A 25,784-nucleotide genomic window follows, 5' to 3' on the forward strand; every position below is an offset into this window, starting at 1 on the left:
TTTAAGAAAGAGTTGGATAGTGCTCTCAAAGATAGTGGAATCAAGGGTTATGGAGATAAGGCAGGAACAGGATACTGATTAGGAATGATCAGCCATGATCATATTGAATGGCGGTGCAGGCTCGAAGGGCTGAATGGCCTACTCCTGCACCTATTGTCTATTGAATGCTGAATGTAATATTTTTAACACCATAAAAACTGAGAATTGAAAATATTTCAGGGGATGTGATGAAAGCAAAGGCATTTTGAAACAAATGCAGAAATTGCTGGAGAAACTCAGCAGATCTGGCAACGTCAGTGCAGGGAAAAGAGTTAATGTTTTGAGTCCGATATGACTCTAAACAGTCTGATTTCTTCAGAGTCCAAACTGGATTCAAAACATTAATGCTGTTTCTCTCACATGAGATGTTGCCAGACCTGCTGAGTTTCTCCAGGAATTTATGTGTTTGTGAGACCTTGGAGAAGATTTACCTTGCAAGGACTGCAAAAAACATTACATTAGACAAACTGGCAGGAAACTAGCCACCAGGATACATGAGCACTAACTAGTCACCAAAAGACATGATCAATTATCTCTAGTATCCATACACAGCCGAAGAGGGACACCAGTTTGACTGGGAAAATGCATCCACCTTGAGACAGGCCAAACAAAGACACACACAGGAATTTCTAAAGGCTTGGCATTTAAACTGGAACTCCATTAACAAACATATTGATTTGGACCCCATTTACCAACCTCTCAGAAACAGAACTGGAAATGATATCACCCACCACCACAAACCAAGATACATAAATAGCAAATGGGACAGAACTTCAACGCTTCACCGGAAGCCCACTGATGTTACCTAGCAGGGTGATGAAATGTCTGAAAACAAACCCACCAGCTCAGCAAGCAAAAGAATAAGCCCATGTGTTTATTTCAAATTTCCAGCATCAACAGCATTTTGCTATAATTAAAGGAAATGGAAATTCAATACAAAGTGCAAAATATTCTATCCTTTTGCAACACTGATAGGAATATTAGTGTTGTGGTTCCAACACGTCCTTGTATGCTGCAAAATACAGCAGCTGAAGCCAATGATCGAAAAGGTTCTTTATGATTGGCATAATGATGTCATATATGAGAGGCACTATGACAACATGCCAAGCTCCTTCAAAAGCATCTTTCAACCCTGTCAAATAAAACAAAGAACTGCGGGTGCTGGAAATCTGAAGCAACCAAGAACTAGAATTGCTGGAGATACTCCGCAGAATTGGCAGTATCAGTGAAGAGAGAAACAGAGTTAACGTTTTGAGTCCAGTGACCCTTCTTCCAAACTGATAGCTGCTTGGAAAGGTGGCATTTATGCTGCAGACAGGACTGTAGAAAAACAGACAGAGAGAGAGAAAGAGAGAGAGCCCGAGCATGCGAGAGACAGACAGAGACATACACAGACAGAAAGAGTGCACCAGAGGGTGTGCGAGAGGAGGGACAAAAATGAATGGGTAAGTAGAGATGGAGTCCAGAGAGAGAAAGAATAAAAGACAGGTGGACAAAGTGACTGCTGAAAGTAAACCAACGTTGAAGATAAGCTAGTTATGTGATATTGGGGGCTACAGGTAGTTGAAAATGGGTTGGCTGCGCAGAAAGTGACACATTTCATGACAGGCCTGGGTGACAATTAATAGACAGGAAGGAGATGGTCATGCTCTAAAATTGTTAAACTCGATGTTGAATCCTGAAGACTGTAAGGTCCCATAGTGGAAGATGAGGTGTTGTTCTACCAGCTTGTGGTGAGATGTTGCCCAGGAAACATGCGGATGTGTCAAAACTGGAAGCTCATGATCATTTTTACAAAACGTAAGTGCTTTGCAAAACATTCAACCAGTCTGTTTTGTCTTCCGATGTAGAGAACACACTGTAAGCAGAGAATACAGTACACTAAATTGAATGCATTGCAGATAAATCATTAGCTGGAAGTGCGTCTGGAACCTTGGATAGTGAGGTGGCAAGAGGTAAACAGATAGGTGTTACAGCTTCTGCAATTGCACGGGAAGGTGCCATGGGGGTTGGGGAGTCCTGTTAAGAACGGAAGAAGAGGAGTGGACAAGATTTTAACGGAGAGAACGGTCCTCGCAGAAAGCTGACGAGGGAGGGGAAGGGATTGTGTGCCTGGTGGTGGTATCCTGCTACAGGTGACAGAAATGGCTAACGATCCTCTGGATGTGGATGCCAGTTGAGTGATGGGCGAGGAGATGGTTGAAGTAGAGGTGAGAGTTGAAGTGCAGGAGATAGGCATCAAATACTGACCGTACACATTTAACCTGAATATGATTTGAATCACTTCAGAGAATGGGTCAACATCATTATAACCTTCTTCGAACTGCTCTCAGTTCTGAGGAGAGGTCACCAGACTTGTAACATTAACTCTGCTTTTTCTCCCCGTAGATGCTGCCAGACCTGCTGACGTTCCCTAGTACTTTCTGTTTTTGTTTGTTTCCAAGCTGTAGTCTCTATGAATTAGATGGGGCAAATGCAGACAGATTCATGACAGCACCACAATGGGGAAATTCCCTTCTGCCACACACCATTCTAACTTGGCTGCTCATCCACAATTGGCGCATCAACACTCTGGAAATCCCTCCTAAACAGCAATGGAACCATACCAACACCGATGGGACTGGGACTGCAACTGTTCAAGACTGTGGCACATAACTGCCTTCTGAAGGCTATTTATGGATGGACATCAAATAGTGGGCTTGCCAGCAAGGCTCATGTTAATGTGAGTGAAATATGACCAACATCTTAACAGGAACTGAAGGACAGATCTTCTGCATTTAAATGAGCTTTGTTATTAATATGACGACTAGTATACTAATTCAGACTAATAATGGATTTTAATCCTTTAATGTACAGATTTAACAAACTTCATTAAACAAGCAACCAGGTTATGGCAGCAGCTGTGCAGTGAAACAGAGTTAGTGTTTCAGATTTATGATCATTCAGTGGAACTGTTTGTCCCATACTTCTGGTGAACAGATTCAACAAGATGAATCTTGTTGAGACAGAAAGACATTCCATCTCTGCACATCATTCAGCCATTTATTGCAAAGCTATCTGTTACCTGATAGGAGCAGAGCAATGCCTCCACAAGCATTTGGAGAAGACATCGAGGTTCCATTCATTAACTGTGTTCCACGTAGTGTCCAGTTTGGGACAGAAGCTATTGCACCACCTGGCGCACTGATACTCACTCCCAGAGCTCCATCCGCGCTGAAAGAATACATTAAACAAGTCTAGTAACCTACACTTTAAAGACTAAGAACAAGCAGGAAAATTGAGTCGTCACTTAAGAATTTCCACTTATACAGGATTCTCTCAGTAGCCGTAATGCAGCCAATGTACATTGCTTTAAACACTCCCTCCCCTACAGTGTCAGTGGTAATGTACCAGTTACAGGATAACCTGCAATAACTCTCAAAGACTTCTTTCAGCAGCCAGCCTAATTTATGAAAGCTAAGTCCCATAAGACACAATGAATTCCCCTTCACATGCAAGTTCCCTTTGAAATCTCACACCTACATCATTGTTTTATTCAAACATTACTGGTCAAAATCCTGGAGATCTCTGCCTAACAGTGATGTCAGAGTGTCTTCACTGCAAGGACGATAGCAACTCAGTACAGTGAGTTTTCAAGAGCAAATACAGACTGGCGATAAATGCTGGATTTGACACTGATGCCCATGATCCATGAGCAAATACAAAACATTGCACAAAACAGAAAACCTCATTTTCAGGCCACTTCAGACTTGAAATCTGACCCTTAATTAGTGGCACACTTTCACCTGCCAATTTGGTAGCATCAGAAGTTCACCAGATAAATTATAACCATAAAATTTAACCACAATAGGAATTGAATAATTTCAGAGCAGTGCTGACACAGAAAGTTCTCAAGGTACCATGTCATTTATTAATACAAAATTTCATTTTGAAAGTTTTCTGTTAAGTATCCACTCTTGTAATATCAGAGCATGAAGCCTTTATTTTGAGCTGAAATTTATTGCAGACTGCTTTTGCCCTAAAAGTAATATTCTTTTACTTTCTATGATCTAGCTAATCCAGAAGAGGGAGTCTATTTTGAAAATCCTAATGCTAAAGCCGCAGTGTAACCTTGAATGAAGTGGTATAGGATCCCCTGGAAGAGGCAATAACACATTTCTAAAATTTAGCATTGAATGGAGTATAATTTCACCTTGGTGTAAGACTCCTGTAGTGCAGTGGTAACATCCTTACCTCTGGACCAGGAGGCTTGGGTTCAATAACACGTCTGAACTGGTTGATTGGAAAATATCTAACTTCACCTTGGTCCTCCTCTGCACATTCTAAAGTTACCAAAGTGAAAGCAAATTCTGATTGCATTCCTTAAATAAACACATTTTAACATGGGGGAGGCAGTAACATATTGGTAATGTCATTGGAGTGGCAATCCAGACAGGGCCTGTTAGCTCAGCTGGCTGTTTGTGATACAGAGTGACACCAACAGCATGGGTTCACTTCTCACACCATCTGAGGTCACCATGAAGGTCCTGCCTGCTGAACTTTGCCCCTTGCTTGAGGTTTTATGACCTCAGGCTAAACCACTACCAGTCACCTCTCTCTAATAAGAGAGCAGCCTCATGGTCTGTTGGGACTTTGGCGACTTTACTAAATCCAGAAGCCCAAGCAAATTATCCTGGATATGGGTCTGAATCCACTGTGGCAGATGGTGAAACTTTAATTCAATTTAAAGCAAAACTACAATAAATGCTGGTCTGGCTAGCCACACCCATCTCATGATCAAAGCAACAAAAAAGCTTTCCCAGTGCAGATGAATTTCAATTGGATCATTAACAGAGGTGCTTAATAGAACACATACTTCAATCTTTAATAGAAAATTCTTAACAGCATGGTTTTAGGTTACACTTTAAAACAGCAGATATTTGAGGAACACTCCTAAACACTCAAAAACTAAGTTTGAACTGACATCAGCCCTTGAGAACTTATTTCTTCTTAGAAAGAAAATTAGGATTATTTTATCCTATATTTAGAATTACTTCCTTTGACTGAACACAAATGGCTTTTAAATATAAACAAATACAAAACTTTTAAATACAGCCTTAAAATGACGCTATTTAAAATGATGAGTTACTGTCTCAATTAAAGTAGAACAAAGGAATTTCATAAAAATAGGTTAATGTATTTATTACTAATAGTACACAACACAAGCTCAAGGTAAATAAAACTAAAAAGAGTCAGGTAGAGAAATGAAAAATAAAAAGATCTTTTTAAATTAATTACACTATTCTTATGATTACTCAAGAATTAAGAGCTACTGATATGCTATTCACCATAAAAGTTTGTTTAAAAGCCAAAAGGTTGACCAACACAGACATTACTTACCAAGGTCCTCTTGAAGACCAGGTATATTGGTTGGCAGGCAACTTTTCTCGCAAGGAGTATTCAGCAACCATCATGTCAGGTGAGACATATGCACCAACCCCTGTAGTTAAATATGATTATCGAGTCATTGAGGTAGACAGCATGGAAACACCTCGTTGATACAAATTAATTTCCTAAACTGAACTAGTACCCTTTGGCTGTGTTTGGTCTATATCACTCTATATTAACTGTCCAAATGTCTTTTAAATATTGTAACTTTAACAGTCTCTACCACTGCCTCTGACAATTTGTAATTTGAAAATTATGTTATGCAATGGTGGAACAACTCTTACCAAAGTTATAGTTTTGTGGAACGTTAACTACTTGAGATCTAAGTCATTGGCACAAATTGGGAGAAGTTATTAAATTATATAATCATATTGTTTCTAAATGAATAGTAATCCTTCAATGTAGGTTTGCCTAGATATTACATTAAAAAAAAAGTGATAGTGGAAAAACGGTAATACAATAAAAAAAATTCAAAGCTAAATAGACCAATCAAACCTACTGATACATGCAAGTAAAAGTGATTCCCATAGTATGCCACATCCAATATACGTTCTCTCAATCTGCAGAATTAAATGGTCCAGGTCAAGGAAGACTTCAGAACAATGCTGAAGATTATATCTATTATCTTTTTAAATATTCATTGAGAAATCAGATTAATAACTGACTTACCCTTTAAAAACAATTGTAGTGTATAGATTAAACAAATTGACAACAGACAAGTGTATCAGTCATACTAGAATATAAGTGAATAAACATTAAGTTATGCAATCCAACATTGCACAATGCCTTATTTCTCATAATCATTGCTAGTTGGATAACCAAAGAGATTTTATTTTTGAGCAGACTTTTTACATGATTTTTCTTAGCCTTGTGACAAACACTGCTGATTCATAAATCAAACAATATTCATCTACACAACGCTGACAAGATATATACATATTGGGATACAATGACCATACATGAAAGGTCGAAAATTCAATCGAATGGAACTCTGGATGCAATAGCATGGATATGCAAATGAATACAAAAAGTAGGTGGTCAGTAATTTCAGGTTCAAACCAACTGAGGTACAGAAAGCACCTGGTAACGGCTGTGGAACTTCAGGATTGGCCTTTTTGGAAAGGGGAGAAAATTGGTGGAAGGGTTTTTTAAAAAATACCTTTGGATATAGTCATAAAGAAGTTAAGTAAAACCAGTTCTTACCAATAACACTGGATGTAGTTCCACCTGGACACCCTACAGTGGAAAGGCAAGGTCCATTATTGCCTGCACTTGATACATAAATAATGTTGTGCTTCAATACTGCTTCATTGATTACTTCACAAATGCATCTGAAAGAGTCAATTGAATAAAACAAATTTCAGGAGAATCATTTCCAGCTCTGGGACTGACCATTCTAACAATTAAACTTCTAAGTCTCTCTTCAAAACCCTCAAGTCTTCCTTTTGTTTAAAGTCTTACGTACAAGCATTTTTCAGGACAAATCCAGTTGCAAAGTTTGTTGAACTTTATTACAGAATTAACTTTAAATTCTCTTCAACTAGATAATCCCCTCTGTTTTGTCTCTCTCATTAACTCCTCCTCAGAGTTATTGACAATCACCAAAACTTCACAATCACAAGCACTCTGGTCTTTATTTCACTGAATAATCCAAATTAAGCTCTGGTTTCCATATCCAATTGTGTGCCTGTTGGGACTATGGTGACAAGATCTCAATTTTGTACTTTCAGAGGGTTGTGAAGGTTTTTTTTTACACAAGAGGTCCTTCCTGATTCAATCACAGTGATTTCTTATTTTCTGCTCTTTCACTCCACTTTTGCAGTCCACAGACCCTGATCACAGTCAGTAAGTCATACAGCATGGAATCAGATCCTTCAGTCTAACTAGTCCTCACCGACCGTGTTCCCAAACCAAACTAGTCCCATTTGCCAGCATTCAGTACATATCCCTCCAAACCTTTCGTATTCATGAACTTATCCAAATGTCTTTTAAATGTTGCAACTGTAGCTGCCTCCACCACTTCCTCTGGCAGTTCATTCCACATATGAACCACTCTCTGTGTAAAAAAGATGCTCTTTTTTTTACACTTTTTCTTTTTTCACCATAAAAAACATGCCCTATAGAAATGAACTCTCCTATCCTAAGGAAAAGAGTCTTGCTATTCATTTTATCTATGCCCTTCATGATTTTATAAACATCTATAAGGTCACCCCTTAACCTCCTACCATAGACTGTTGTGGAATATATGTCAGCCAAGTACCTACCAATTGATCTGCACATATTTTAATTCTCAATAACTCATATTACCGTCATCATCCATGGATCTATCACAACCAATTCCTCAGCAGATTCATCACAAAGCACAGCACTGAAATACAAGGTTTCTAGTTTACTTCTAGTAGCTGTGTATAATTCAAGATTTCCTAAATACTTATGTGTCAATGGATTAAACCTTAATATTCTGATTGTCATGTTTGACAAGTATGTTGTAACATCACAAGTGATTTATGGGCGGCATGGTGTCTCAATAGTGAGCCCTGCTGCGTCATAGTGCCAGGGATCAGGGTTCAATTCCAGCCTCGGGCGACTGTGTGTGGAGTTTGCACATTCTCCCAGTGTCTGTGTGTGTTTCGTCCAGGTGCTCTGGTCTCGTCCCACAATCCAAGATCTGCAGGTTAGATGAATTGGCCATGTTCAGGAATGTGTAGGTTAGGTGCATTAATCAGGAGAAATGTAAAGTAATAAGGTTGGGGAATGGGTCTGGGTGGGAATACTCTTCAGAGGGGTGGATTTGTTGGGCCAAATGGCCTATTTCCACAGTGTAGGGATTCCATGATTCTATGATTTTACTCTACAGGAGTATTTCCAGCATTTTCAGTTTTTGTTTCAAATCCCACCAACCACTCCATAGTTTTTTTTTTGTTGCTGATCCTGAAATAAATGTTCATGAAGATGTCTAGTGGTTGGTGCTGTTTGATTGATGTAAATCAATGTCCATTCTAAGTAATGGAGGACCATCTCGTAACATCTAGCATTCTACCATCACTGGTTAAAATAAATCTCATGGCATCACCTTAATGGTAATTTGTTTTCATTTTCCAGGAACGATCCAAACCCACTGTCTGTCAAATTTGATTCCACAGTAAGGACTTGCATGTCATTGCACTGATTTATGTTTCGATATATTCGATTCTGGTATTAGCAAAACACTGATCAATGGTACTCACCCTGAATTGGGCCAATGGGTAGCTTCACCATAGCTGTAGTTTACAAGATCACATTTATATTTTATTGCTTCAATCATCTGGAAGACATGAGAAGACAGGGTAGATAAAAATAAACTATTTCTACTGGTTGGGGATTCTACAACCAGGGGGCATAGTCTGAGAATTAAGGCCGGGCCGTTCAGGAGAAACGTTAGGAAGCACTTCTACACACAAAGGGTGGGAGAGGTTTGGATGCCAGATCAGTTGTTAATTTTAAATCTGAGAGAGATAATTTGTTTTTGTTAAGCAAAGGTAGTAAGGGATATGGGCCAAAGGCAGGAAAATGGAGTTCGGCCACAAGTCAGCCATGATCTCACTTAATGGAGGAACAGACTTGAGGGGCTGAATGGCCTACTCGCCTTCCTATGTTCCTATCTGTTGGCAGGATAGGTATAAGGCTTAATAGTTTTATATAAGGCAATCAGGTGTTGTGAAAAAAGATCATAGGAATGTTATGTAAAACTTTCCTTCTTATGTATTTTCCAAGATAAAACAAGAATGAATAAATCAATTGTGAACTTGCAAGTGACTTTCCTGAAAGAATATCAACCTAACTCCACTTAATTTATAAAGATTTTTACTTTTATAATTTTAAATAATATAACAAGCTCATGAAATTCATTCTGAGACATTGGTAGCGTCTTGAATGTAATTTGGTTGGATATTTCAGCACAGAACTTTGAAAATGTTGAACTGCTAGAGTTGCTGTCCATTGAATGAGATGCCAAATCTTAATATTGCTCTGGAGAAATGTGGAAAGATACATGGCACATCATGGCCATGCTGGTTGAAAAGGAGCTATTCAGCATAATCCCACCTATCCCCTCTTGATCCACAGTGTTGTAAGCTACAGCACTTCCAAATCCATATCTCAGTTTTCTTCAATGTGATGAAGTTTCCTGCCTCAACCAAGCTCTAAGACATCGAGATCCAGAGCCCCATTACCCCTCGAAGGGAAAAAGAATCCTCTGATTCTTCTACCCATTACTTTATATCGATGCCTAGTTACAGACATCTCTGTGAAACAGAAATTACTGAACATTCCTCCTACCCATTCCACACTTCAATCCATCGATGAATGGCTGGCTGGCAGAAAACAGAGCATGCAGAAAAGGATTTCCGATTAACAGGATGTGACCAGTGAAGTTAGGCCCTTAGCATTTTTACAATTAAGATTAATTATTTAGACAAGGGAAGGTCTAACAAGAGGAATCTCTGGCACAATGATAATATTCCATCTCTGGATCAGTAGACCAAGGATCAAATCCCACCTGTTTCAGATGTGTATGATAAAATCTCCTAACAGGCTGATTAATAATTTCTAGATGAAAAGAGACATGAAGGGGAGGTGCTGGTATTGGACTGAGGTGGACAAAGTCAGAAGTCATACGACACCTGATTATAGTCCAACAGGTTTATTTGAAATCACAAGTGTTTGGAGCACTGGTCCTTCATCAGGTGAAGACTTAACGAAGGAACAGCACTCCGAAAGTTGGTGATTTCAAATAAACCTGTTGGGCTATAACCTGGTGTCGTGTGAATTCCAACTTAGACAAGGGGAGTTAGCTCTTATGGCGCAATGGTACTGTCCCTACCTCTGAGCCAGGGGACCCAGTTTCAAGAACAACCAGCTTAAGAGGTGTACAATAATAACATCTCTTATCAGGATTTTAGACAAAAAGAGTAAACAAGGGAAGTGAAGGCATGTTAGCTAAATTTGTAGAAAGCACAAGGGTAAGTAGGAAAGTACATTGTAAAGAAGGCATAAGCAGTTTGCAGAAGGATACATAGGTTCAGAGATTGGGAGAAAATCTGGCAGATGGAACATAATATGGGACAATGTCAAGTTGCTCACTTTGGCAGGAAAAACAAAAAGCAAAGTATTGTTTAGTTTAGATTTTGCCATGGATACATCAGTGGTCAGTTGGCCAGTTTTCTCACCGACTTTTAAAGGGCAAGGACATATCGGGAAAATGAACAAATAATTAACTGTTTTGCCTGCTGTCTCATTGGGCATCCTATGTACTGACTTGAACGGTTCTCCTGAATAGATTTTGAGAATTCTGTATCACCTTTGACTTTTAACAAAAGAATTTCTCCCAATTTATGTCAATGCAGTTGAAATCTCCTAGTAGTGCTCTTTGCTTCTGCATGTTCCAGCAACTTGCTGACATATTTGCTCTTCCAACTCCTTATGGCTGATTAGGTACCTATAGTACACTTTCAGAGTAACAGTGCTCCTTTTCTGGCCTTCAGTTTAACCAAAATAGAAGATCAAAGTCAAAATGTAGGAAATAGTCTATCATTAATAGTTTGAATCATCAAAGGCTAATACTGCTGAATTGAAAGTGGGTGCTAAGTAAATGCTTACAGCTCTGATCAAGCCTGTTCCAGTTTCCATTGTACTAAGTCGAGTATCACCAATCTTCACTGCCAGAATCTGAGCTCCAGGTGCTATGCCGTTCCGTTCGGGATCATTTGGAAAGAAGCCTGCAGCTATACTAGCTACATGTGTCCCGTGGGCTCCTGTCAACAACACAAGCTGTCAGAAAGGCATATCAACTTCTACTGGCAAGAAGTCAGCCGAACAGTGCAGTTCACCCAGTGGTTTGCTTAACAGACAATATTTACACAATTATCAGGTATATGTAACATGTAAGTGTCTACAATTTCATAAAATTGACATTGCTTTAATGTTAGAAATGTATGAGAAATGCACACCCAAATGTGTGTCTGCAGGTACACAAGTTCCAAATGATCAAAGACAAATTGAGAACTATCAAGAGAGTCTTCTTGAGGTAAACAGTGATCAACATTTCAAATGGAATTCCATTACAACAGTGAAAGTCCTGGTAGCACTGATGATGCTATATTGTATTCTTGAACTGATGGAAAAGGATGGGCCAAAGTCCATTTCCTACTCACTTTTCAATTCTGTTGCTGGGCACCCCAATAGGAGGGAGTACATATATTTCATAAATTATGGTTCTTTAATATAGATTGCCTACATCATTATAGTATGGCAAATAATCAAGTATTAGTTTAGATTTAGATTTTATTGTCACAGACTGTACAGGACATTGGTTAGGCCACTTTTGAAATACTGCATCCAATTACAGTCTCCCTGCTATAGGAAGGGTGTTGTTAAAGTTGAAAGAATTCAGAAAAGATTGACATGGATGTTTCCAGGGTTGGAGGGTTTGAGCTATAGGGAGAGGCTGAATAGGTTGGGGCTGTTTTTTGGGAGGCACAGAGGCTGAGGGGGTGATCTTATAGAGGTTTATAAAATCATGAAGAGCGTGGATAGGGTGAATAGCCAAGGTCTTTTCCCCAGGGTAGGGGAGTCCAAAACTACAGGGCAGACGTTTCAGTTGAAAGATTTAAAAGAGACCTAAGGGGCAACTTTGTCACGCAGAAGATGGTGCATGCATGGAATGAGCTGCCAGAGCAGATGGTGAAGGCTGGTACAATTACAACATTTAAAAAACTGAGAAATCCACAGAGCTTCTGTTTGCTCCAAAGTACACACACCTTCCTCCTGTACTTACACATTCTATTTATTGAAATTTCTACCTTTTACTTGTCCTTTCATGGGATGTGGGCAACAATGGCAGGGTCAATACTTGTTGCCCATTCATGACTGCCCTTGAATGTAATGGCTTACTTTGTCACTTCAGAGGGAAGAATTAACTACATTGCTGTGGGTCTGGAGTCACGTGTGGGCCAAGTAAAGATAGCACACTTCTCCCCTGAAGAACATTAGTGACCCAGATGGGCTTTTACAACAATTGATGATAGTTTTATGGTCACTGGACATGCAGTTACAGATTTATCAATTAATTGAATTGAAATTTCTCCAGCTGCTATGGTGGGATCTGAAAACACATCCCAAGAATTAGTTCCAGCCTCTGAATTACAACTAGTCCAATGACATTACCATTATGCTAGAGTCAGGAAATAAAATCTTACCTCCACTGGTCACAATACAGAGTGTATTGCCTTCATCATAAATATTGATAGAGTAGTTGAGCATCTCAGATATCCCCAATGAGGCAAACTCCTGTGCTTCACTGTAATTCCTCAGTACAGTACAGCTACTGAGATCCCCACATTCACTTGTGTCCACACAGGCTCTAAAAACAAATGGTTATAATCCATGGGAAATACTTATAAACCACAATAACACCATTTGAATAAAATTCAATTATGGATCATGAAACTTGTTAAATCAGTTCTGTTATTCTCACAAAAATGTTTAAATTACATTCAACAACAAATTATTAACCTAAAATTACAAATGACTCGAGAAGAACTATGCAGCATCAAACACAGAGATTACTTATTATTTCATAGCATTAAGTCATGATTCTTAATATCTGGAATGCTTTAGCAATAGCAAGAGGCTATTTCATTTTGTAATTCAGAGTTTTCAGGATCATTTCAGTGGTTACCTCCATGTTTCACCATCATGCCACACTAGGCAGTCAAACGCAGGACCCAGGTCACTGTATTTTTTCTCCATGGAATTCAGCAATTCCACCTGCGTTTGAAGCTCTTCTCGCTGCATCTTTTCTGCCTTCACAAAGTAATAATGTGGTATTAAACATGGTGGTTTAATCAGCTAATGGTTTATCGATATTTTCAAATAGGATTGGCCAGTTAAACAATATTTGTTTGGTTGTCATTTGAACATTAAGCACATAGAACAACAATCAACTGGGCCATTATCTGCAACAAGGTGAAAACAGTTTGATCTCCAAGGTTTATGGCCTCAACTATGGAGATCTAAGTACCGCCCGGCAGGGTGAGGTGGGGGGAGGCGGTGAATACCTTGTTTACCTACACCTTAGAAATTTCTCTGTTTGTCTGGGCTCCGACTCCATCCATCCACTCACTTCTCCCCATTCCCCCCACTTTGGTTTCAGCATCAGTACTACAATTTCCTAGCCTCCACCACCATGTACTTCCATCTGGCCAAACTTATCCTCACTTGGAACAACCTGTGTAACTCCTCCCACTCTTTTCAGATCAAAGACGCAGCCATGGATCCACGCATGAGCCCCAGTAATGCCTGTCTTTGTGGGGTGTGTGGAACATTCCTTGTTCCAGTCCTACTGTGGCCCCTACCCACAATTCTTTCTCTGGTATATCAATACCATGGTGAGTGATGCTTCCCTCTCTTGTTCACATTTGGAGAGGTTTATTAATTTTGCTTCCAATTTCTTTATCATTCTGATGAAGCTTCACTGGACCCAAAATGTTAACTTTGCTTTCTTCCCACAAGACCGGCTGAGTTTCTCCAGCAATATGTTTTTATTTCAGATCTTCAGCATCCACAGTTCTTTTGTTTTATTTTAGTGTTTAACTCACTGCCACATCTCTTCCAAGTATGCACAGGCTTGATGCTACTCTCTCTGATAGGATTGCTATTTTAACTTTACTTCTTGTTCTCTGTTGTTACTTTCATTTTCTCTCCTAGCATTTGACAAATGGTTTGCCAAAACATGTGCCCACAGACACATCACATTCCTCAGTGACTGCCTCCGAGTTCAGACTTACCCCAGGGGGATTCTGACTGAAGTGACAGCCTTCATGTTTTGAATCCACCCAGGATGGCAGGGATCCCCATGATGTTCAATGTTCCTCAGGTAGCTGCTCTCACCGCATAGTGAGATCCTCACCTAGTGCCACCAGTTACCACATGCACACTTTCAATCTCTATCTTTATCAGCACCGCCTCACGTGAGCTCTGAGCTGTCATGTCCCCATTTTCACTTCACTATCTGGCTCACTGCAACGAGAAACATTTTCTCTTAGTTTCAGGCATTAAGGAACGCAAGCTGGAACAACGCAAATACCCACAATCCTCTGGAACACTGCTCCCCTCCCCCCGGTTTCCATCTTTTCTCCTGATCCACCACTTGTTGGGATTCACTATTCCTTCTGACCTTCCGCTCCCTGATGCTGGATGTACGGTACTCAGCAAAGATCACAGTTTTAGCACTTTGCATCCCCGCCTCAATGATTTTCAGTTAAGTAGTGACACTGAACTCTTCTCTCTTTCCCGTCCCATAGACCCTGTCACCAACACACTCTATCCACCATGATCCTTCCCTCTGGCCTTTTATCTGCACTCAACATAATCATTGAGAATTGTTGACGTGACACTAATTGCTTTAATTTTTCTCTTTTTAATTAGAGCAAAACAACCAATTTTTAAAAAAGAATATTATTGGTTGCTCTATTTACAAAGTTGCAGATTGTCATAGCTGCTGTGCAGCAATTTTTCACAATTATTAAAACATTGTTGGATATGAAGCTCCAGATGAGAAGAAAACACTTAAGAAAACTAATTGTTTTTGCAGCTTTGTAGTGACAGAGATGCAGCCAGACAGGGAAAAGCTTCAAGGCAAAGTTCCATATGTTGAGAAAGCATAGCGATGTATGCAGTCGACTAATGATGTTTTTGCTTCTCCTGCATGCCTGTAAAGAACATATGTTTACTTTTGCTAATCTCTTCCTTTTTTGATACATATATGAGCATTTACGGTCTGTTTTCATGTCTCCTGATAGTTTATACTCATTCTATTCTTTTTCTATAAATTTCTTGGTCATTCTTTCAGAATTATGAAATCCTCAGGCTTATCACTTATTTGTGCTAGATGATGAGCCTTTTTATATTAATTTTATATTATATTTTAATCACTGTTTAAATGTAGTTGGACCACATTTCTGTTAGATTTTTGTTTTTAAGGAAATGCCTAATTGTTGTAAATTACAGATTAATTGTTTAAACATTTACCATTGCTGTAATTACCTACATATCTTAAAATATAGCTTAACAATCTATCTGAACCAACTAACAAAACCAGTTTCAATATTAATTCATGTGTAGAATTTAATCTAGCCAGGAAACATGGTGACTAGCCACAACCTAGCACACAATTTGAGAATTTGTCTCTTGTATATTTATGTTCACTAATTTTCTAGTTGCTTCATTTGATATCACCTAAGTGGCCTCGGACCGATTTTGTCTCTTTGATGTGGAGAGAAAAGTTTCTTATATTTTGATGTTCCAGAGAAATCCAGAAAAGCACAAAACTCCAGACAGATCACAGCGAAAGTCTAATCCAGTCAGACCTTTATAAAAGGCTGGAGACCCAATCACAAACACAGGGTCTTTAGTTGAGGAAAATTAACTTACACAATGCAATAAATTTACACAAGGTGGGAGTAAGAAGTGATATATAACTCTGTTGTGGTTCTGTTCGCCGAGCTGGAAATTTGTGTTGCAAACGTTTCGTCCCCTGTCTAGGTGACATCCTCAGTGCTTGGGAGCCTCCTGTGAAGCGCTTCGGTGGTGTTTCCTCCGGCATTTATAGTGGCCTGTCCCTGCCGCTTCCGGTTGTCAGTTTCAGCTGTCCGCTGTAGTGGCCGGTATATTGGACTGGGACAACACTACCATTATAAGGCAAGCCAAACAAAGAACAGCCAGGGAATTCCTAGAAGCATGGCACTCATCCACAAACACCACCAACAAACACATCGACCTGGACCCAATATACCAGCCACTACAGCGGACAGCTGAAACTGAAAACCGGAAGGGGCAGGGACATGCCACTATAAAATGCTCCTGATGTATGGTAGTGTGGCTAGTCCTTTGGGTTGCGGCATGTCCTCGTTCCGTTGTCCTAATATACCGGCCACTACAGCGGACAGCTGAAACTGACAACCGGAAGCGGCAGGGACAGGCCACTATAAATGCCGGAGGAAACACCACAGAAGCGCTTCACAGAAGGCTCCCAAGCACTGAGGATGTCACCTAGACAGGGGACGAAATGTTTGCAACAAAAATTTCCAGCTCGGCGAACAGAACCACAACAACGAGCACCCGAGCTACAAATCTTCACCCAAACTTTGGATATATAACTCTGCAATAATCACAATGGCACTCTTATGGGCCTTCTCAGCAGTTTCTTGAGAAGGTATCAAGCTCGGCTAGGAAAAATAAAGAATTTCGAATGAAATATATATTTTATGTATGTGCAGCAAGATCAAATTTCAATTAGAGAACTTTTAACAAAGTTCTGATGAGATATGTTTATTGGGTGCTTTATCCTAAATATAAACAGTTTTCCTATGTTCAAATTGTTGATATCTTTAAAAATAAAAGTACGTGGAAATCCAATTTAAACATTTAATCATAAGCATCTTCTAAAGTTTCAGAAAAAACTGCACATAATAACTCAGCTCTGATCTATTATAACTAACGGACTGAATATGGGGGGAGAAATACATTTCACTTTTTGAGAAACAGTAACAGAATAGAAGACACTGCAGCTACTGAACTGTAAATTATTATTAGAGGAGATCATTTCATAAAGTCTGACACACATTTACAATTAATTACCATTTCTATCATTTAGCTCAATGTCTGGATTTAACAAACTCATTTAATAATTACTTATCTGTTCCCAGGTTGCACTGTAAATTTGCTCATACAAAATACTAACTTGTGTCAAATTTGTACGAGTGCTGTCAAACTCATCCAGTTTTCTGCAAGCTTCTGCCAAAGAAACACGATGAACCGGATCCCAGAGTTTTTCCCGCTTTTCTTTCTGTAAAGGAAAATCACAGGACTTTCTTTCCTTCATCTTTTGACTAAAATAAAATGCACAGCAATAAATCCATGGCTTATTATCAAATGAAAATACAAAGCATGTTTTTAAACAATATATATTATGGCCTTACCTGTATCCTTTCCTTTAACACTTTAGGGTAAAGTTCATACATATTTTTGAGACCAATGTTATATTTTCCAGATGGGTTTATCCAATTTTCAGGAATCTTTAAAAGCAAAACAACAGAGTTGTGTATTGAGTTATGAATTTATCATTGTGGCAAAATCTGATATTGCCAAATATTAAAATAAACTTTTCAGGACCAATGGACTGTAATTTTAACTCTAATTATCAATTAGGGTCATTAGCAACACAATTGTAGTTCATTAACAAAGGGTAACCTTATCAATGAGTTTTACAGAAAGGTTAGTGTGAGAAAGTCTATAGCCTTAAAACTGGTCTTTAAACAATTAGACTAAAATGTAATGCTGAATTATAGAACACATTTACTACACTAGAAAATAGACAGTCAGGAAGGCTCAGAAAAAGCCGAGGGAACTCAAGGAATGCAGAAGGTAGGGACATCTGTGCTCACCAGGATGCTGTAAGGCAATTAAGAACATTTGCCTTAGCATCAGTGAATCTGTGTGAATAGGACACCAAGTGATAACATTCACGGCCATTCCCTTGTGAAATTAATGTTTGATTCTGACCCTGAAATGAAACTCGGTACTATCAAAAGCTTTGCAATTAACGGTCAGATGTTGTCAATTATAACGGATTCTTATTATCCCTTCCAAGCGGGGCAGATACAGAGAGAAAAAAAAACTTTGCAGTTCCAAGACCCTGACTTGAGAGTTCAAAAGGACACGAGAGAGAGAGAGAGAGAGACCATTTTAGTGCTGATGGAGCCAGTAGAATATTAACTGTTAGTGCTTGCCTGCTATGATTTTGAATTTAATTTCATTTTGGGACTTTGATGATATTGAGTAGTCATTACCGGTTATTAAATACAAACTCTGTAAATGGTAATATTAGTGAAGCTTTAACTTACTTGCTGTCCTTGCAAACCACTCTACAGACCTTACAGACTGCCCCACAGTCAATTCTAACTAATCAGATCTTATGTCTTATTTGAATTTAAATCACAACTCTGAAAAGAAAGCATGTTAATTCAAAGACTAATGAGTCAGTTTAAATGCAACCTTAAGGTAGCATTTCAGCCTCAGGTGCAGAATGATTTGGTGCTTAAAAAGCAGGAGTCTGCTCCTAACTTTGCAATTATTCTAAGGAGAAAGTGAGGACTGCAGATGCTGGAGATCAGAGCTGAAAATGTGTTGCTGGAAAAGCGCAGCAGATCAGGCAGCATCCAAGGAGCAGGAGAATCGACATTTCAGGCATGAGCCTGATTCTCCTGCTCCTTGGATGCTGCCTGACCTGCTGCGCTTTTCCAGCAACACATTTTCAGCTAGAAATTATTCTAAGCCTAACATTGAAGAGATTCTGACGCAATGTGTCAAGAAGCCATTTTATAATCAAAAGTTTGCCCTCCTTGCTAAGAAGCCATTTTGTAAAACAATTGTATCTGACATGTCGGCTGTGCAAGGTTACCTTATGAACTCTCCAATTAGCTCAGACTGATCCCTCTTTACGATAGAATTTATCTCACTAGCAGGCACCTAACTTGGCTGGGTTTTTTTCTCACTTGATGAATGGCTTAGGGCCTGTAGGAGTGATTAGTCAAGCGTACACAGACCTGTCAATTAACTTTTCTTCCTTGCGAATTATTATCTTTCACGGTTTTCTGTCTAATTAACAACATGCAATGTTTTTTTAAAACTTTTGTATAAAGGAAACTGCTTTGTATCAGTACATCGGAGTAGCCTGTTGGGCCACTTGAAGAGCTGGTACTCTCCTAGGTTATTAGAACCGAGTTAGTTTAGCTTACAGGTATCAGTATTCTGTTGTAACAGTGATGCTATTGGTAAATAAAGGGGGATGACTGAAATTAAGCTAATTTCTGTCTGTAAAAGGGGTTTTTATTCCAGACTTTCAAAGAGTACGATCTCCAGGACGAACCAAGAGAAAGGCTTACAAGTCTGAGTTCATAAGGGATTCCCTGGGGCGTCTCAAATCTCCACTTTAACATGTAGCATGAAAGTGAAAATCTTTGTCAATTAACTGACAATGGGGAAACAAAACCATCCATGATGGAGGAGTACAGAATAATTGAAAGCAATTTCTGCATGTCCACATTATTTCACAAAAGAGCAGATTCTCAGAGCTGGTGTCAGCTTCATTGGACTAACTAGAGTGAATGAAGACTCTTTCACCATTTTTGCTCCTGGAAAATGTGACATAGACAATTAGACTGAGAAAATAATTTGCCTTTCTGGTTTTGTCTTCCATTACTCCTTTCACACATAGGACATTCAAGAGTGCTTCAAAACTGGCAAAGTAGCCTTGAAGTTAGCCTTAATCAGGAGTGTAATGTCAAGAAGTATGGCAGTGAATGTGCATGGAGCAAAACCTTGTAACAACAAAGGTCATGACAAGGCAAAGTCATGACTTCTGTTAAGAAATAAATATTGGCAACCAAACAAATACTGCCATGGGATCTTCCATGTCCATTCAATATGGCTAATGTGGCCTCCATGTAACACCTCATTTGAGATGCGATATCTCTGACAATTGTAGATGATCTTCCACTTTCTGAATGGATAAAACTGAACCTCAGAACCCTGCAGTGATCCTGACCAGTATACCAGTGGGAATTGTCCAGAATTGTTCAACTTCCAATGGGGAATTCCCTGTTGTCTGGGACCCTGAATGATTCTGACTTTCTTGCAAGGTCACTGGTCTAGAGTCGGAGACTTGGCAGATCCAGTTTATCTTGATAATTACCTTAAAATATCTAGAAATTGGGGAATTCCACATGAGGCCTCCCAATCAGCCTATAACCACCCTCCAGTCTGAATGCCATGTTATAAGATCCAACCTAATGACTGCCCCAACCCCCAATCAGACCAGGTATCCCCACTGTAGTCATCCTGTGACCACCTCACCTACCAGTGAGCTCCCCAGATCCACCAGCCATCACCTCATTATCAATCTGACCATCTCACCCCCACTGTCCTGTCAGTACGAGCCCTCAACTATCCCCTCCCAATCTGCCCCAACTGCCTCCTCACAAATGCCCGAACTATACCTCTCTGATCTGACTGTACCTTTTCTTGTGACCCAACTTACCCTCACTGACCAATCCCAGCTATCTCCCTGACCATACCCGACTATGACACTGACAACCCACTTCATCAGCACAGACATCCAGTCACTAACCCACACTCAAAACTGGGCCTTTCATTTTATCTAAATAAAACAGCGTGTGTTATAAAAAGGCATGTTCTCTCTTTCCCCAACTCTTTCTTGCTATGTTGGAATTTCTCAGAAGATGCTGCATTTCTCATACAGACAGGGTCTAAAAACACTGGAAGAAGTGTGCAGTGGTATTGGGTCTTCACAGCTGATAAAGTATGACACTGGAAAAACATAGCAGGTCAGGCAGCATCTGAGGAGCAAGACAGTCAACGTTTCGGGCATAACCCCTCTTCAGGACTCTGTCAACAGTTTTATTGGATCTTCACATACAGCAGTGATGCACACACAGCATTGCTGCTGGCTGGAAGGTTCACTGCAGCACATTTTCAGTACTGTCTTGACATGCTCATGCCTTTGGTATTGCCTTGAATCCCACTTTTTAATTCAGAGATTAGAATGTGAAAGGAGGTCATCTAATTTGTATCTTTCGATCTTGCATCCATTTATTCTGTCTCCACGTGCCAGAGTTATAATATTTCTCACAGGTATAAGAGATTGGAATTACTGACTAATATCCTGATCCCTGCTGGTGATAATACAGGACAAATCACACCTGAGGAAAACCTGGCTTCATAGATTATATGTTTTAATTTTGCAATTGGCTATCATGGTGGTTAGTCACTGAAACACACACAAAGTTGAACAAGAGAACATAGATTTATTACAAAATAAAATAAAAGCTCCTAATATTTATATCCAAGACAGTTAGAAAGATCTTAACCAAAAATCAAAACAAAATGTCTATTTATTTTCCAACAGTACCTTTTTATGGAAACTTAAATTCATAGAAATTTCACTCTGATCTTGAACTTTCTACTCAACGACTCTTCCCAATTTCTTTTCAAGGACTGTGGGGGCGTTTATGATTCTTTCCTCAATCAGCTGGCATAAATCTTTCACAATTCTGATGGCCCAAACCTTTTCAATTCTAACCACTTGGAGATTTTTATCCAAGTTCTCCTGGTTTAGAAGCTCAATAAACTATACTTTGGCTGGCGTGACTGGTTCCTCTCAAATAAAAGCTTGATTCTTCCATTAGGAGGAGTTGCTCATCCATCTGAATAGAACTCCTGGTTCTTCCAAACTAAGAAATTTAAACCTCTGTTCTGAACTCAAAACTAAACAAATGGCTCGCTTTTCTGCGGAATGAACAATCCATCCATAAACTCAACAGGGGTTCACCCAGACACATGGCTGCAGTCATCTGCTTTCCTAGAATTGATGCGAGGTCACGGTTCCAAATGACATTCTAACCTCAGAACCAACTCATATGCAGCTGCCTCGATTTTAAAATTCTAATTCCAAATTAATAAATCACACACCTTTAGTCACAAATACAATTAAATAGCTCAGCTGGTACATTTTTGATAATCGAAGTAATGTTAAACAAAGAAAAATTTGCTACAAATTAAGTATTGCTACTGAGCAAATAAAAAGAGATGAGGGGAGGTGCAGTACTTGTATTTGTTAAGGATAATGTAATAGAACAAATAGATATTTGATGATCAACATGAACATGGTGGGCCATAGGGCCTCTTCCTATTACTCTGTGATGCTATAATGGTAGCACAGAAAATGGACATGGCAATCAACAAGATGAAACGAGAATCCATTTGGACAAAGATAATACACAAATAGAAAGACAATTTAATAAATATGTGATAGTGAAATATAAAACTGCTGATTTTAGTGATATTTAACTGCTGATTAAAGTGATGTTTAAACAGGAGTAAGTTTAGCTATTGAACAAAATGCCATGGAATTTCATTTTCAGAAAATAAGTTGAAGTATCGTAATGATACATTGCCCAAAATTGTGCAATTACAACAGTAATATATTTTCACTATAAAGCAAACAGCTGTATTTCTTACAGACTCAAACATACTTCTCACAGAAGAGCCTAGAGTAGCAACAGGTATGTAAAATATATTTTCAATTAAATGTGCAAACCAAATTAAAATTTAGCATATTATTAGTTGATTGCAAAAGCATTTCAAATGGTAAGTTCATGAGTGATATCACTCTCTTAAAGGCCTGACATGAATTGTTTTTGCTTCATCTCTCTTCATGCCTGTTTTGCTTTTCTACCATTACATTTTGGCTCTTATATCACTAGTCTCTTCTACGTTGTTTCTCACCAGCTTTTATCGAAAGTAGTCTAACAGTGAAATGAACCATCAATGATCCCAGGTTGTAATTAGGTTGAGAATCGTGGGAAAAATTCAGTGGTTCCCTTCCCATCACATTCCATATATTTTCACCCTCCTCCTGCATTTGATTTGTTCACTCAATCCTCACACACTGACCAGTTTTCTCCTTTTCCTCTCTCTCCATTTCAAAATTAAAAAAAAACAAAAACCGATCCAGAGACAATTAGAATATCTTTCTAGATTCGGAGATACCGGTGTTGGACTGGGGTGTACAAAGTTAAAAATCACACAACACCAGGTTATAGTCCAACAGGTTTAATTGGAAGTACACTAGCTTTCGGAGCTTTCTATTTATTTATTAAATAATGGTTCTGCTTTATTAATTAGAATCTTTGGTCAGAATTTTGTCAGTGGCTTACTATTCCCACCAGTTGAATCTAAACGAAGAACTTCTCCCATTCTTTTTATTTCGCATCCGATTAGGATCGGAATTTAAGGTGCTGGAGTGCGCACAAGAGACACTTGTGAACACAACATGAGGGAAGTTATTCCGTGATAAAAGTTGCCATTCTCGGACAATGCTGCAGATACAGTGAGCCACATGCACGTGTACACACACACACACTCTCACAGACATATGCTCTCTCTCTCTCACACACACACATCCAAGTACACAGCCTCTCACAGGCTTATACTCCATCACACTCACACACACTGCCACTCACTCTCTTCTCTCTCTCTCCCCCCACCCCCTCTCTCCCTCACACACATGCGCACACATACATAAGTCTATGGGGTGAATTTGCATTTGCAGAATTGTATTTGGAGATTTTGCACAAAAAGCACACAATATACAGGCTGTCAGTGCAGGCAGTCAATCCATATAATATTTTACAAAGTGCTCCTTTGGTAACAGAACCAATCTGACTCATGGTTGCGATACAGACAGACACTAACTTCACATCTTTAAAACATTGTCTGAACTGAGATGTCATTTTTTTTAATAAAACCTTAAGTTATCTCGAGAATGAAACTTAAAAAGTGTTCTAGGATTTACATATTAATGAACCAAAACCTGGAATCCATTCTAAAGGGTGAAACACTAATAGCAATCTAGGTTTATTTAATATATTGTTTCAGTTATCTGACATTGTGATCTTTTACTATAAAGTCTGTGTCTTACGATCCTGCTCCCCAGCTTCCTGATGAAGGAGCAGTGGTCTGAAAGCTAGTGTTGCCAAATAAACCAGTTGGAGAATAACCTGATGTTGTGTGATTTTTAATGTTGCCCACCCCAGTCCAACACCGGCACCTCCCCATCATGGCTACCACTATATTCTAGGAGAGTTTCTTCCCTGCTGCTATTAAACTTCTGAAAGGTCCTCTAAATTTTAAATTTAATGTTGATGTTGCTCTCTATGCACCTTCACTGCAGCCATAACATTATATCGCTCATTCTGTTCTATTGCACTAATGCACTTTGTACGGTATGATCTACCTATATTGTACATAAAACAAAATTTTTCACTGTAACTGTACATGTGACAATAATAAACTAAATAAAATCATTCAACACATACATTACGATAACTGAATGCAGCAGAAAACAGATATGCTACATTAGACTGCAAAATTCAAAGTCAATTCACAGAGTCTCAGTTCCAGGGAGGAAACAAACTCCAGGGTGAAGCTAAGGACTTCATCATTAGATTCACGCACTGAAATGTCTCTTGATGTTAGAGTGAAATACATAACTTTATCTAAAAAGCTCAAAAGTTGATTGATATTCATTGCAAACTGTGTAATTTTTCCTCAAGCTATTAACGGTCTTGCTATGGGCCCCCTGCAAGACTAAATTAACAGGTACAAGTCTGTGTTTGTTGTACAGCGGCAGCATTTTCATTTCTAGGTTAGAAGGTGTGTCCCCCTTTCGAAATTCGAGCACAGATTAAGGCTGCAGGGCTGCATGCAGTCCTGAGTTTTTATTGAGTTGCAAAATGTTTAGCTGCGTGAAAGAACACAAAGCACTCTTAGGAGGACTGCGGTGAGGTTCTCCACACTATATCCTGAATTACAGCTCAAATCACTTAAAACAGATTATCTGGACAATTATCTTTCATCTGTTGTAGGGTCTTACTGTGCACAAAATAGCTGCTGTATTTCTAATCAGTATTTCAGAGCAGTACTAAAAACGTCCAGTCATGGAAAGAAAAGGAAATCCAGATAGAGATAACTATGAATAAAAAAAATTATTGCTCTGTGGTTATGCAAGGAATTACAAAAGTATATGCTCAATCTTATGAAGAGTTTTCATTCAGACAAATATCCCATGTATTGAAAGTCAGTAGAACAAGTAGGTTATGGAGTCTGTCAACACAGAAACAGGACCTTTGGTCCAACCAGTCCATGCCAAACATAATTCTAAACAAAATTAGTCCCACCTGCCTGCTCCTGGCCCATATCCCTCCAAACCTTTCCGATCACGTACTTATCTAAGTGTCTTTTAAACGTTGTAACCGTACCCACATCCACCATTTCCTCAGGAAGTTCATTTCAAATACAAATCTGTAATTGTAACTTTTAGTAGAAAATTAGTCATTTAATTTGTGCTGGATATGCATGCAGGCACGCACAGTGACTAAGTACAGCGGTTTGAAATTTATTACAAAATAAAACCGAATCAATGAGATGGGGAGGGGCTGGTTAGTTCTGTTAGGTAAAAACAATGACTGCAGATGCTGGAAACCAGATTCTGGATTAGTGGTGCTGGAAAAGCACAGCAGTTCAGGCAGCATCCGAGAAGCAGTAAAATTGACATTTCGGGCAAAAGCCCTTCATCAGGAATACAGGCAGACTGCCTGAAGGGTGGAGAGATAAATGAGAGGAGGGTGGGGGTGGGGAGA

The 25,784-nt window shown here is 39.1% G+C and overlaps 1 protein-coding gene across 2 annotated transcripts in view; it reads right to left on the reverse strand.

Moving 5' to 3' along the window:
• Positions 1 to 25,784, reverse strand: part of tpp2 (tripeptidyl peptidase 2) — a 106,842-nt gene that overhangs the window by 68,813 nt on the left and 12,245 nt on the right. For both annotated transcript variants that reach the window (XM_043691155.1, XM_043691154.1), the window contains exons 3-11: positions 17,484 to 17,579; positions 17,246 to 17,350; positions 13,184 to 13,308; positions 12,702 to 12,865; positions 11,104 to 11,258; positions 8,694 to 8,770; positions 6,670 to 6,797; positions 5,419 to 5,518; positions 3,104 to 3,252 (exon numbers count right to left, since the gene is read on the reverse strand). In XM_043691155.1, coding sequence (XP_043547090.1) covers positions 3,104 to 3,252; positions 5,419 to 5,518; positions 6,670 to 6,797; positions 8,694 to 8,770; positions 11,104 to 11,258; positions 12,702 to 12,865; positions 13,184 to 13,308; positions 17,246 to 17,350; positions 17,484 to 17,579 — 1,099 coding nt within the window. The remainder of the gene's footprint in view (positions 1 to 3,103; positions 3,253 to 5,418; positions 5,519 to 6,669; positions 6,798 to 8,693; positions 8,771 to 11,103; positions 11,259 to 12,701; positions 12,866 to 13,183; positions 13,309 to 17,245; positions 17,351 to 17,483; positions 17,580 to 25,784) is intronic.

The sequence above is a fragment of the Chiloscyllium plagiosum genome, chromosome 6, assembly GCF_004010195.1.
Source record: "Chiloscyllium plagiosum isolate BGI_BamShark_2017 chromosome 6, ASM401019v2, whole genome shotgun sequence".
NCBI classification, from domain to species: Eukaryota; Metazoa; Chordata; class Chondrichthyes; order Orectolobiformes; family Hemiscylliidae; genus Chiloscyllium; species Chiloscyllium plagiosum.